Source organism: Glycine max, chromosome 5 (genome assembly GCF_000004515.6).
Source record: "Glycine max cultivar Williams 82 chromosome 5, Glycine_max_v4.0, whole genome shotgun sequence".
NCBI classification, from domain to species: Eukaryota; Viridiplantae; Streptophyta; class Magnoliopsida; order Fabales; family Fabaceae; genus Glycine; species Glycine max.
In genome coordinates this window covers 4903139-4917577 of record NC_038241.2, presented here as the reverse complement: position 1 = coordinate 4917577, position 14439 = coordinate 4903139, and the positions used below count along the sequence as shown (strand labels likewise).

Sequence of the window (14439 nt, the reverse complement as noted above, 5' to 3'; positions counted from 1 at the left end):
TAAAGAAAGGAAAAAAGAAAGCGACAAGGACAAAGGAAGACCCACACGAAGACCCGAAAAACAAAAGAGAAAATAAACAAAACTAAAGGGGAAAACGAGGAAAGAAAAGTCTCTAATGGCGCGTGTGTCTCACTCCCCAATCATGAACTACGTGGGAGTCGCGTTCCCGGAAAGCTGTTTCCCACGCGCAGACTCAAGCGCGTGAAAAAGCGTCGCCCTTTTTCTCTGTCATTGATCTGAGAGTGGAGTAGTAGCCGTACGTGTATCTGTTCCACTCTCATTCGCTTTGCTATTTCGGTCTCATTCACTCACTCTCTTCACCCACTCACTCAAAAACCTCTCCTTTTTTCTTTCATCATTGTAACAACAAACAAACCCTCTTCTATGGACTCTCGCCGGAACTTCAAATTCCGGCCACTCTCCGGCTAAATGCTCCCTTCCTCGGAGCCCGACGACGACGACGATGACGTGAAATCGTGATCGTGAATCGTGATCGCCCCTTTTTTTTTACACTCTCATTTGTTCACTGTCACTCGCAATGGCGGCGACGAACGCCGGCTTGGCGGCGGCGGACTCGGCCTCCGCCGACGAGGCGGCGGCGAAGACGGCGCAGAAGCGCTACGAGGGGCTTCTGATGGTTCGAAACAAAGCGATAAAAGGAAAAGGCGCATGGTACTGGACACACTTAGAACCCTTGCTGGTTCACAACACCGAAACGGGGCTCCCCAAAGCGGTGAAACTCCGTTGCACCCTCTGCGACGCCGTTTTCTCCGCCTCCAACCCTTCCCGCACCGCCTCCGAGCACCTCAAGCGCGGCACGTGCCCCAATTTCAACTCCGCCGCCAAACCCATTTCTTCTGTTTCCCCTGTTCTCCTTCCTTCTTCCACTTCTCCTCCTCCTTCAGCTTCTCCCTTCAACCACCGCAAGAGAACCACCACTTCCCCTTCAGCTTCGGGTTCAGGCTCGGGTTCTCTCTACCACGCACCCTCTCGGTTCGGGTCAGGTTTGATTCCTCAGCAGCAGCATTTGATGCTATCTGGTGGGAAAGATGATTTGGGAGCTTTAGCTATGTTGGAGGACAGTGTGAAGAAGCTCAAGAGTCCCAAAACTTCTCCTGGGCTCGCTTTGAGTAAGGCCCAAATCGACAGCGCGATTGAGTTTCTCGGCGATTGGGTCTACGAGTCTTGCGGCGCCGTCTCTTTCTCGAGCTTGGAGCATCCAAAGTTCCGAGCTTTTCTCGCGCAGGTTGGTTTGCCGGCGGTTTTTCCGAGGGAGTTCACCGGTACGAGGTTGGATGCGAGGTTCGAGGAGGCTAAGGTTGAGTCGGAGGCGAGGATTAGGGACGCGATGTTCTTTCAGATTGCGTCTGATGGGTGGAAGTGGAAGAGGGAGAGGGAGAGTTATTATGAGGATGATTCTAATTCTAATTCGGGGTTGGTGAATTTGAGCGTGAATCTACCGAATGGGACCAGTTTGTACAGAAGGGCGTTGTTTGTTACTGCTTCTGCGCCTTCAAAGTATGCGGAGGAGGTTATGTGGGAGACAATCACTAGCATTTGTGGGAATCTCGTGCAACAGTGTGTTGGGATAGTTGCGGACAGGTTCAAGGCCAAGGCCTTGAAAAATCTCGAGAATCAGAATCATTGGATGGTTAATCTCACTTGTCAGTATCAGGGCTTCAACACTTTGATCAAGGACTTCGCCAAGGAGCTCCCTTTGTTCAGGACCGTCGTTCAGAATTGTCTCAAGCTCGCCAATTTGTTCAATTACACCTCTCAGGTGAGGAACAGTTTCCACAAGTACCAGCTGCAGGAGTATGGCCACACCTGGCTGCTCCGGGTGCCGGCTCACGAGTTCGAGTTTGGGCCCGTGTGTGCTATGATGGAGGACACACTGAGCTCCGTCCGCGCCTTGCAGCTGGTGCTCATGGATGAGCCTTTCAAGATGGTGGCCATTGAGGACCAGGGCGCGAGGGAGGTCGGAGACATGATTCGCGATGTGGGGTTTTGGAATGACTTGGAGGCTGTCCATGGTTTGGTTAAATTGGTGAAGGACATGGCTCAGGAGATTGAGGCAGAGAGGCCTCTGGTTGGGCAATGCCTTCCCCTTTGGGATGAGTTGAGGGCAAAAGTTAAAGATTGGTGCTCTAAGTTCCACATTGCAGAAGGGGTTGTGGATAAGCTTGTTGAGAAAAGGTTCAAGAAGAATTACCATCCTGCTTGGGCTGCTGCTTACATTCTTGACCCGCTTTACTTAGTGAGGGACACTAGTGGGAAGTACCTTCCGCCGTTTAAGTACTTGACACCAGAACAGGAGAAGGATGTCGATAGGCTCATAACTAGACTCGTTGCAAGAGATGAAGCGCATATTGCTCTGATGGAGCTCATGAAGTGGAGGACAGAAGGGCTTGACCCGGTTTACGCTCAAGCTGTTCAGATGAAGGAGAGGGATCCGGTCACCGGGAAGATGAGGATTGTCAATCCACAGAGCAGTAGGCTTGTGTGGGAAACTTATTTGACTGAATTCAAGTCCTTGGGGAAAGTTGCAGTGAGGCTAATATTCCTTCACGCAACCTCGTGTGGCTTCAAATGCAATTGGTCATTGTGGAGATGGGTTTGTGCACAAGGCCACCATTCCAGAACTGCACTCAACAAGGTGCAGAAGTTGATATTTATTGCAGCTCATTCCAAACTTGAGAGAAGGGATTTTTCCAGTGATCAAGATAAGGATGCAGAGCTGTTTACCTTGGCAAATGGTGAGGATGATGTGTTAAACGACGTTCTTGTTGATACATCCTCAGTGTAACATTTTTTTTTTTTTGCCCTCTTTTTTTTATTATTTTTGGGTTAATTAATCAGTTAGGAATTTTAATTTTTTAGGATTTATTGAATTCTTTCCACTACCCTCTTCTTTTTCATGTCTTCTTCCATCCTCCTTTTTTTATTCACTCCCTTTGCATTTTGAACACTCACTGGAAGGACTTTGAGCAATTCTCCATCTTTTACCCTGACATGATCGTTAAGTTGTTAAATACGGGAAAGCGGGAAAGATTATAACGCCAGAACTGGAAGGATGTTGTAGAAATTTTATTCCTCTTGTAGTTTGAGATAAATAAGATTTGTAAAGGGGAAGTTTTTATCGATTCTCCTTTGATTTTAAGACCGTTTCCCCACTCAAACTTTGTCACCATATTTGTAAATTCAGAAGCAAGCATGCATGCATTTTCAAGGGGACTTAATTGTGAAAACAGTGTTCTTCTGTTTTGCATCTTTCAGCTAAAAGCTGCAATTGATGCCTGCCTATGAATGCATATTTAGTTTTATAGTTTGTGTAGCCTTTGGCATTAGAAATTAGAAATTGTCTTAATGGAATGTGTGGTTTATTTATTTTTCAAACTCATGTTTATATAGAATCTTCAAAGGTACAACACCATTGGATTTGTAAAATCTGGAAAGGTGCTTCGCTTTCAATCACTCTAGATTGAAGGCTGCCATTCCAAAGGCAATCAGCTTTCTGTCCCAAAGTCAAAGTTGAGTATGAATCATCCTAATCTCGACTTGAACTCACATAAGCCATGTGGTGTAACTTTATGGCCGCTTAATTAGTCACCATGTTGATTCCTTAATCATCTTGGTATCCAGATTCTTTTGTCAGCAGAATATAAAGAAGCTAGGTACTTTGATCCTTCTTCGTTTGTTATCTAAAGCTGTTGTCCGGTCACAAATTGACTTCACTTTCCGCTGGCAAAAAAGCCTCCTCATCAACCTCCGTTTACAGAGAATCACACACAAGGATACTAAACATCTTTATGGTTTTAGCTATAAAAAAATAAAAATCCAAAATTTTGTTGTTTCCTCTTGTGAATTTTTTGAGCTCAAATTCATATTTCCATTCAATAAAGGAGCAACTATAATTGAGTTCTTAAGTAGCAGAATATAGAGGTTTCTGTTATATCTCTAAAGCATGTCACATTACTTCATGACAAGCTTCAGAGGTATAACCTAGGGGCACCATAACTATACCCACGAGAAAAAAAACGTTGTACTTGTCAAGGGTATTCCTGTTTAGATGTTAAAAACACTGGAGAGCAAGGCCTGGAAATGTTGGTTGGTGGTAGAACTTATTGGACCATTTATCAAGAGGAGTTAACCAAAAGTATCCGATAATGGAATTGACTTGAAATCTTTTTGGCACTAAGGAGTCCTTACCAGTCAAGCGTCAAACGCATGATTCTCAAACTCGAGAGAAAAAAAATAAAGGGTTTGGTTCCTAAGTGGCAGGTCTACCTAAATCTATCCAATCTTTGCTCCTCTGGTCTCAACTGTGAACCCACCTTGAAACAAACCAAAAAATTATTACGTGTTCATGAAGCAGCAACTAATGCATGTTTTTTTTTTTTTTTTTTTTAAGTTTTACACCATTGATTCTAGACTCATACACGTAGATTTTACGCACTCATAACTTAAAATTAACGGTGAAAGATCTTGAAAACATTTGCTAATTGCTGTTCCAAGAGTAATATTTTTATAATATTAGAATCTCTCTCTATTTTATCAAGCATTGTTTGTTAAAACACTAGATATCAAAGTTTTCTTGAGTCAAATCATTAATCTTTGTGGTTTGGCTAACTTCTCTTTAAACATTCCAAAGGTTGTGAGGTTCATGCAGAGCCATTGGATGATGCACCCCATGACCATGATTTTGTGAGAAAGCTTCTGAGAAGACCTGCAAGGGAAGATTGTCGGCATGAAGCAGCACAGAAGATGCCGAGGAGCATTCTTCAACAACCAAGTTTTACAAAGTTCCTTCTTTTTTGGTTTTCTCTTCTCTTTTCTCTTTCAAACGCTAACTATCTCCACTTTACATGTGGTTGTGGGGTTGAAGGAAAATTTATTAAAATTGATTTGTCTGCTAAAAAGTCCCATTCCTTAAAGTCTTAATTAAACTGCTTTCGAGAACTGTTGGTTGAAGGAGAGAAAAGGTGCTCTTAACAGTTTATTTGAAAGTAAAAGGGAAGGATTTATGTTGTTGTTATCGCATGTATCAAATTCAAACGACAGTATCACATATGGATGCTCATATTCTTTTGAAATAACAACATAACATCATAGAATAGATAAGTCCAAGACACAGTTATATCTGTATCAAGGGGTGGAATCCAGCTCGATCAAGTGAAATACTACGTAGATTAGTTTTTCTCCCACTTACATTACAATTTACAAAGTATAAACAAAACTTTGATTCTATAAGAAACCTAAAGATTTGATATAGTTTATTTCTCGTTTCTTCTTTCCCTCCCTTTAGGTTTGAAACGAGGCTAGATTAGATTTAATATTGCCACCAAAGTAGTTAAACAAGCTTTGTGCTCTTTTTTTATTTTATTAATGAAAAATAAGTGATTTTTTTAAATAATTTAAAATAACCATGCTAACAAGTTTTTTTCAATGGGAACGAGCTCAAAACTCAATTCAATGTTTGGCAGAGAGGGGCTAAATATAAAAAATCCATCTTCACAAAATACTGAAAGAGTTCCATCTACATATTTGAATTTAATACTATAATCAAGTTGAAATCGAACACAGGGAAGTTAGCCTAGCTAGCTAACAAGTGTTTTGATTAGCTAACTTTCAGGAACAGCCAACAACATTTGACATCTGAATTCAAACCATTTATTTCTTCACAAATTAAGGGAGTTAATAGAATTTTTCAGGCGGTTTTTTTTTCTCCTTAATTTGTGAAGTTAGTCTAGCTAGCTAACAAGTGTTTTGATTAGCTAACTTTCAGTAACAGCCAAACCATTTGACATCTGAATTCAAACCATTTATTTCTTCTCATTAGATCATACTGTTTGCATTTTTTTATAATTTAATTTTCTCAGCAGGTTCTTATATGTGCCATAAAACAAGAATTAAAACATTGATTTTTGTAATAATTTCATGATGTGCTTTGTATGTCTTCCTTTTCGGTAAAAAACAAAGGCTAATTGATAGTGTACTTATTATGCTCATATGTGGCAATTATGCTGCCATTGATAATGGCTGAGATGGACCCTCTCTTCTTTTTGAGAGAGTGGATTTAAGTTATCGATCATTTTCCCTCATGAGCAAAGCAGTTACTCATTATGGAAAAGCTGCCACTATTCTATTTCACTCCTATTTTTACAGAATAATTCTTAATAAATAGTATCATATATACTTCTACCCCCAAGGAAAAATAAAACTTCACGTATTATATATAAAGAAATAAATGGAAACAGAAACCTGACATACCCTCTATTCCATGAGACTATGATCTAATGTCATTATAATCATAATATATATCCTCGGAACTGTTTGAAATACGAATCTCTCTTTTGGATGATGGTTTTCACATTCACACACCCACCACTGCAAACAGTAAAAGGGTGAAAGGGTTAACCTAAGTGGGGGAGTAGTCTTTAACTTTAGGCGAATATCGTAACAGATCTATTATTTAAACTTCTAAAAATTAACATTTTTGAGTTATACATTGATGTAAGTGTATATACAAGGGTTTGTTAACGACTCATTTCTATTAGATAATTTCATTAACAACCTCCACTAAGATTTCATTTTACAATCACGTTTTTATATAACTGAATTCAAGATAGGAGATTTAAGTCTAGCTAGTAACCATATGTTAATATAAAAAACAATATAATATTTGGTATTTTATATACATATATTGAAAAATATAGCTCAAAATATAAAAAGGATTTTTATTTATTGTAGGCATAAATATTTTTTTATCTTTAATAAATATTTAATTTTTGTGTTTATTTTTTAATAATTTTTTTATGTTTTACTTTGAGTTTCTAATAAATAATAATTTTGTTTTTAGTACTTGATATTTTATTTTAATCTTTAATAAATTAACGAATTTTTTGTTTGTTTTATGATAAAATAACGAATTTTGTTATAGCTCTGACTAATAAAAAATGAAAAAGAAATTACTAGAAAATAAATATAAAATTCATTAATTTATTATAAATTAAAAAAAATTCAAGGAACAAAAATAAAACTATTATTTTATTAGAAATTTAACATAAAATAAAAATTTATTAAAAAATAAATATAAAATTAGATATTTATTAGGAATAAAAATTTATTTAAGGTTTTTATATTTTGATGTTTATGAAACATATATTTGTCAATGAAGTGAGTAGGAAAGTAGCTAGAAGGAAGAAAATGGAGTATAGTAGTTGTATCTTATCTCCACCTCTCCCTGGTTGGGTCTTCTAATTACTCATTTAGTGGACAGACAGAAATCATTGTCGGCAAAGCCTTACCAAAGCTAAAAGTTCATTCATTCTCTCTCTCTCTCTCTCTCTCTCTCTAGAGATTGATCCTTTTTCACCAGTATGGTATGCAGTGCACCTCTCTACATTTGTGGTTTCAAGGGAAAGGAAAAGGGAAATATTATGATTAGTATTGGACGACACTCTCTTTATACGAGAATCTTCCCCTGTTCCAATGCACTAATTATGCAACCTTTTTTAATCTTTCCCTCCCCCATTTTATTTTATTAATTATTATTATTGTTGTTGGTTTTACTTAATACTAGCTGACTTTATTTGTATGTCCTTTTCCTCTCGGAAGAGCATTGATGCTTGGCAGAAAGAAGAATGCCGTTGTGACTTGTGCTTCAAGATGGGTACCCACACGAGTACCTGACATCTCTTAGTTTTAATCTTTGGTAATCATTCCATTGCAGCCTTTGTTTCGTTATTTTCACAAAATTTAATGACATCCCATCCTTCAAACTATGTCTCACCCCTTTTACTCCTTTTTTTCTTTTTCTCGATCTTCTGCTATAGCTAGTTCAAATCAAATTATGCGTCCTTCTAATTGCTGACTTTTTGATTTCAACTTTGAATATTTGGAAATACTGCCCAAATTAAGCAACCAGCATATGCCTTTTCCTTTTACTTAGCATAGCAAGAAGTGCATGAAAATGGTGCATGTTCAAGAACCAATAATCAACAACAACCATCTTAACATGTGGACTTTATAAATTATCAATCAAAGACTTTAATTCGGTGGTTTGATGTGGTTGATTAATTCTACATGCAATTAAGATTGTAATTAAGGTTTGAGCTTATTGTGTTACAATTAGTGACCTCAAACTTATGAGATTTGTTATTAGAATGGATGAGAAAAAGACTTAGTTGTTATCAGTTGTTAAGCAGCTTCATGTAGATTGATTTTGATTTAACATGGTGGATTCCTTTCTTATGATGGTATGTTTATAAACTTCATTTTCACCCGGAGAAACCAAGAAGGACATAAAAAGAAAAGGTGCTTTACTAAATATAATTGATCATTGACTATAGATTGAATTAAGAATGAACAGTATACAAATTTTAAATCAAAAGTCCTTGGACAACTACTCACATCTTTTAAAGTTCCATATGTTTTAATTTTGCATGTCCCTATACATGAATTGAAAATGTTTCTTCCCTCTTCAAGACCAAAACAGTGCATGAAGCATGGACCACCCTAGAATTTTTACCCTTCAACACGTTATTTCCGTTCTTAGTCAAAACTGGACATATATTTATAACCTGAATTGAAAATGCTTCTCCTTTGTAGAGAAAGATACGAATTGAACTACTTGACTACTTCTTCACTGTTGTTTCACATGGAAAGTATAGTACATATTTTTTTTTTTTATCGTACCCTTAGGTTAAGAAATTTATCTCTCTCTCTCTCTTTCATAAACACGAGTCCAAAAAGTCTTCAATCTTTATGTATTTTCCACCAGCCCCAGGCTCAACTTGGTTTTCCTTATACGTTTTTGCTTTGATTATCTATATACATTTGTCTGTGGTCCTTTCCCTTTACGCTCATGTACATATATATAAAGACTATATTATTGTACGATTGCTCCCTCCACAGTGACTAGTCAGAATTAATTATTGTTCCTTTTAACCAATTCTAGCTAAAATTTTCAGGCGCACAGCAGCTACTAGCAAGCATGAGTGTATTTTCTTTCCTACTCCGTTTGAGATAAGAGAACCATAGGGATAGAGCAAACCAAATAGCAGTTCCTTCAACAGATTGGATTTAAATTGTGAAAGAAACACTTGATCTTTTTTTTCTTCTGTTCCCTTTTTCTGTATCTATTTCATGAAAGTAACCTGTGTCATGTTTCCTTATGCATGCTTCTTATTATTTTTCTTACTATTCTCCTAGTAATTTATAATTGAGAAATTGTATTTGTATAAATTTTTTTATATAAAAAGAAAGAGATTTAATTTAAAAAAGAAAAAAATGTGTGACAAAATGACTGATATAATAGAAAAGATAAAATCATAAATAAATGTTATATAAATTATATAACCCTTTACAATTTGAGTTACTTTTTAAATATAATTTTTAAATATAATATCGGACTGTATTATTTTTTTTGGTGGGGGAGGGGTGTTTAAGTAAAATCATTCATATGTGCCAAAGTGTTTATGACTTACTTTTACGGCTTTTTAAATCCTTGAGAAACCTAATTATATGGTGTACAATTCAGCCTGGCCCTCACAATTTATTCGGACCAGGTTTTTCTTCTTTTTGTAAGACACACTTTTTTGTTTTTAATATCACTTGGATTCAATTTAATTAAAAATTTAGCATTATGAAAAGAAAAAACTCTCACGTGTTGAGATTAAGTTAATCAAGCATACAGATTTCAATAATAATACCTTCCCCGAATTGTAATCGATATTAACAATGTAAGACACATCTAATTAATTCGATAAGTTATGTGTCACAATCACTCAAACTGTGTTATACTCTAATGGTTAAAATATTTCTCTCCCAACTTTTATGTAGGTCGTCACAGGCTCGAATAAATTAAACTGAACTAGTAAATTAATCCATGATGATACATAAGTTCAACCTAGAGTTTTAATTTTTTAGTCTTATTATACTGCTATAATTTCCCACAACTGTGTATTGCTTCAACGTGGACACCTAGAACTAGATACACCATCATGGTTCCTCATGGAGATGTTTTATGAAAGGACTAATATACCCTTGATACAACTGAGAATCCAATGCAATGGGGAAAGGGTAGAAACTGTAGTTTGGGCTTGAATGAAGTTGCTTTCGTTGCCTGTTTGTCCCTGTACAGAATCTCTAAACGAGATATGGTGGGTACCAGAATTGGCATTTCATTGGCTAGCTTAGTGCTAAAGAAAATTTTGGTTGGATTAGTTATCCACCTTCACATGATATGATGGCTAAGCACCTCTTTTAAATTTTGCCCAATTGCTCAATTTACAAGTCACCTCACCTTGGCCAGTCACTAGAGGAAATACGACAAATACGCCAACATACGTGATAAATAATATGAAATATTGTAATATGAATTTATAATATGATGCTAATTCAAGAGGACTTTAAGCAATCCTGAACTGTTACGTTCACTTATAAAAAATAATTTATTTAACAAAAAGGACATGTGTTTATTTATTTTTGTAAATAATCACATACCCAAATAATAATAATCTTTAATCCAGTGAATTGAAAAACATCCCATACCTATGACTCACAACAATAAATAATAATCTAAGAGGGCCTTGTTTTTTCAGTGGACCTTTTGGCCGCTACGCTACGCAATGTATTTGCTAGCACCAGCAACTCATATCAAAGTAGGTTTTTGTGTCTGCCATAGTGAGTGAATCCGTTTATAAGGCTAGTTTTTGTTTAGGCCTTTGAATTTGCCCACTCGTCAATAGGGCCATTCCATACACACACACACAAAATAACCGAAAGGGATTGGTCTGTAGCCTGTTTTTAGGTTAATACGTTCAATGTTTTTCGACTTCAGACGAGGATCAACGATCAACATTTATCGTTGAATGCTTCATACATATCCTCTTTTACTTTTAGGACCAACAGGATTTTGAATGAGATACTCTTGTGTCAATGTCCGTGTCCATGTCTGCATGTATATGGTGGAATTATAATCGGATGAGCTCCAATAAGCCGGTAATGTACGTGCATTCACATCATTTGAAGCCAAACCAAAAAATGAGTCATGACTGTCAAACTCTAGTGCAATTGGTGTGAAGTTATTTTAGTTTAATAAATAATCTTGCATTCAAGTTTCAAATATGTAATTACATTAAATATTTGTAAAAAAAAGTTTTATCATCCATAATAATCATACTTTATTAAAACAAGATTATATAATAACAAATATTTGTGATCCAGAAAAAAAAATCAAGTCACATATTACAACATGATGATTACTGAATATGATTGTGTAAACTTAATTTGATTTAAAAAGTTGAATAATCGTTTACAGTTACAAATATGTCAATTTTACATATAGACATGCATTAGGACCATCAAAATATGAGGAAAAAATATTATTGTTTATTATTTAAATTCAAAAGTGATAGTTGAGTATTTTAACTAATGATTGAGTATAGTTTGAGTGAAGGATATAAAACTGCGTTAAATACTTGGATAAAGAATTTTATTGTTTATAAAGATATTATTCGATTTGAATAAGATTGTCTGTAATGAAAAAAATATATGTGGTTTAAAAAAAAATTGTAAGTTTCCCCCAAAGAAGGGAAAGAGGAAAAACATATATGGATTAAAATTTATAAATTTAAATATGAATGATTTTTTTAACTGAGTTTTTGTAAAATTAATATTCTATTTTCTTTTGTTTCAAATTGAGGTAAAATTTAGTTTACAACCCAAACAAACTGAAAATTGAATAAGAGATCGAATTTTTTCAATATTAATTTTTTAATGGACGTTTGAGCATCACAACTGAAAGCAAAACATAATCTAAGTTTTCCCCTCCATGTCCCATTTCTATTCCTTCTATTCTATGCTCTGTACTCTCACGGATGAAAGAGTCAATCACTTTCTACATTATCGTACCCACCAAACTTACATTCCCTACACATGATAACTTGGGGTCGGGTAAATTTCTTAATTCACAGGAAACAATCTGCATTCTACAATATTACTGAAATATGCTCCTTGGAAACTTTCAGATCTCTGAGATTTTCTATTATTATTAATTATTTCCCATATTTGCTGAATTCTAATCTGTATATGATCAATCCTGATTTGCTGAATAAAGGGTGGTTTTCAGTTTTTACCTTGTTAATGTCTGTTTCTTTCATTAGAAAAATTTATGTACAGAATGCATTGGGAAAAGAAGATATTTGAGTGATGATGGAATCTGAAGCAGCATTTGAAGATTTTAATGTATTTAAAAAAAGCAATCTACTTAATTAGCAGCTACCACTAGGCAATATGGAGAAGTAATCTACTTATTTGAATGACGAAACAATTTCACCCAATGACTTTTTACTACATACAGTATGAAATATATGGGAGGGATCCAAATGGTTATGTTATGTTGGCTGCATGTGGTCAATGTGCGAGGTAAATGATCAGATTACAGGTACAGTGCATTTGTTTCTCTAAATAGTTACGTATCTGCAGGCATGCACATGCAGCTAGTTGAGTTTATTGAACTAATTAGTAATTACATTTCTCTTTGGATCAAGGAGTGGTTGTTGCTGGATATTCTAAAACAGATAGTTTTTAATTTAAAGACAATGGCATTGTCCTCCCATCATATATAAATCATCATTTATATTTTTTAAGGATAGCTCTCAACAAGTTCTTTTCTTTTTCAATAACTCTTTGTATATATTAAATTTTAATAATTTAGTCATTAAATTAAAAAAAAGTTAGTAGATCAAAGTCTACAAATTTTTATAAAATTTTGAAATTATTTGATATTTTAGTAAATAGATTCAATTTAATGTACAATATACTTTTTAAATATACACGTAAATATTGCTTTAAAATTACATAATTATAAATATCATGGCCATTGTGTTATCAAGATATTTAACTATTATATTAATAAAATTTAATATATAAAAAGTTATTTAAAGGAACATGACTTTAACAAGAATTATTCCGAAAATATGTGTGTGGACTGTGGAGGGCAACTCATATTTGGAAATTTTCGACAAACAAACATTGCATATTTCAAAAATTTACAAGTAAACTTAAAATATGAATTTTTCAATTGTAATTTTTTTATGTATATAACTTAATTGCATTTTTTATCCTTAGACTTTTAATTTTTAATGAATTTTATCCCAACAAATTAATTTGACATATTTTAAACTTAAATTTTAAGAAATTTATCAGTTTTACTCATGTCATTTTACTCATAACATAATTATATTTTTATCCTCAACTTTTATTTTTTGGCAAATTTTCCATCCGACTTTTTCATTTTTTTGTTGAATTTTAATTTTTTTTAACAAATTTTACCCCAACTTTTATCCTTATTAATACATAAATAGTCAGCGAGTGAATTTATAAATTTTTTAAAAGTTGGAGATAAAATACATCAATTTAATTTATTGAAAATAAAATTGGTTAAAAAATAAAAAGTTAAAAATAAAAATACAATTAAGCCTATGTATCAACGTGCAACACAAAAAAAAAAAAGTCTCATTAATTCATATTATAATAATTGATTGAAAGAATTATAAAAGAATCCGACCTGCCGGATACTAGTCCACTGCAGTCCTCCGCTTTACCAACTGAGCTAAGGTCAGATCATGTTTATAAGCTTTCACGTGTTATATATATTACTTTGTTATATTAAGATTTAAAAATTGATACCAAATTTTTGGCATCAATAAAAGTTCATAGAACAGTGTAGAAAAAAAGTTAGTTGAAGAGGGGAAAGACACATAAAAATTCATTAAATAAGAAATGAAACTTTATTGTTTTTGACGATAATAAAAAATATATATTTAAAAGATTATATTAAACATGTATTGTTAGGATTTCTCAAAAATTAATGTTTTGAAAAAAAATTGTACTGCTACCATTGTCTTTTTGTATAAAATTTTTAAAAACTATAAAATCATGAATAGATTTCATTAAATAAAAAGTAAGACCTCTATTTTTTATATGATTTTTAATAAATTTTAGTTAATAGTAAAAATTATGTTACAGTGAAAAAAACAAAAATGTTAGTAAATGATTTTCCTCAATCTTCACGAGAGAAAAAAAAATCATTGCTTTACAACATTTGTTGTTTATTGACTATGAAAAAATTATAAAATACTAAAAAATAAGTTAGTAAAAAAATTACAAATTTCTCAAAAAGCTACTAGATACTACCTCTGGTTCTTATTATATAATCCAATTAATAATTCACCAAAATAAAAAAATTGATAAATTTAGTTGAAAATATTAAATTTATCTTAAATTAGTATTTTTTTTCTTCTTTCAAAACTACTCCTTGAACAAAACTAACAACCTTTTTAAATTTTCAATATCATTTGTATGAATTAGCATACATGTATTAACATAAATAATATATTAATAAAAAAATCAATGGATGGTTAGAAACACCAA

General features: G+C 33.9%; 1 protein-coding gene and 1 long non-coding RNA gene across 3 annotated transcripts; both read left to right on the top strand.

The window, feature by feature from the left end:
* Nucleotides 1-3160, top strand: LOC100804722 (uncharacterized). The gene has a single exon (XM_003525505.5). It carries the CDS (start codon nucleotides 539-541, stop codon nucleotides 2804-2806), a length of 2268 nt encoding a protein of 755 aa, XP_003525553.1. The 5' UTR covers nucleotides 1-538; the 3' UTR covers nucleotides 2807-3160.
* Nucleotides 3161-7189: 4029 nt separating this feature from the next.
* Nucleotides 7190-9176, top strand: LOC106798876 (uncharacterized). Of its 2 annotated transcripts, XR_001388547.3 has the most exons (3): nucleotides 7190-7382; nucleotides 7618-7714; nucleotides 8973-9176. It is a non-coding gene; the product is annotated as an uncharacterized lncRNA (long non-coding RNA). The 2 variants fall into 2 exon arrangements; XR_001388546.2 differs by having other exon boundaries at nucleotides 7190-7714.
* The last annotated feature ends 5263 nt before the right edge of the window (nucleotides 9177-14439 follow it).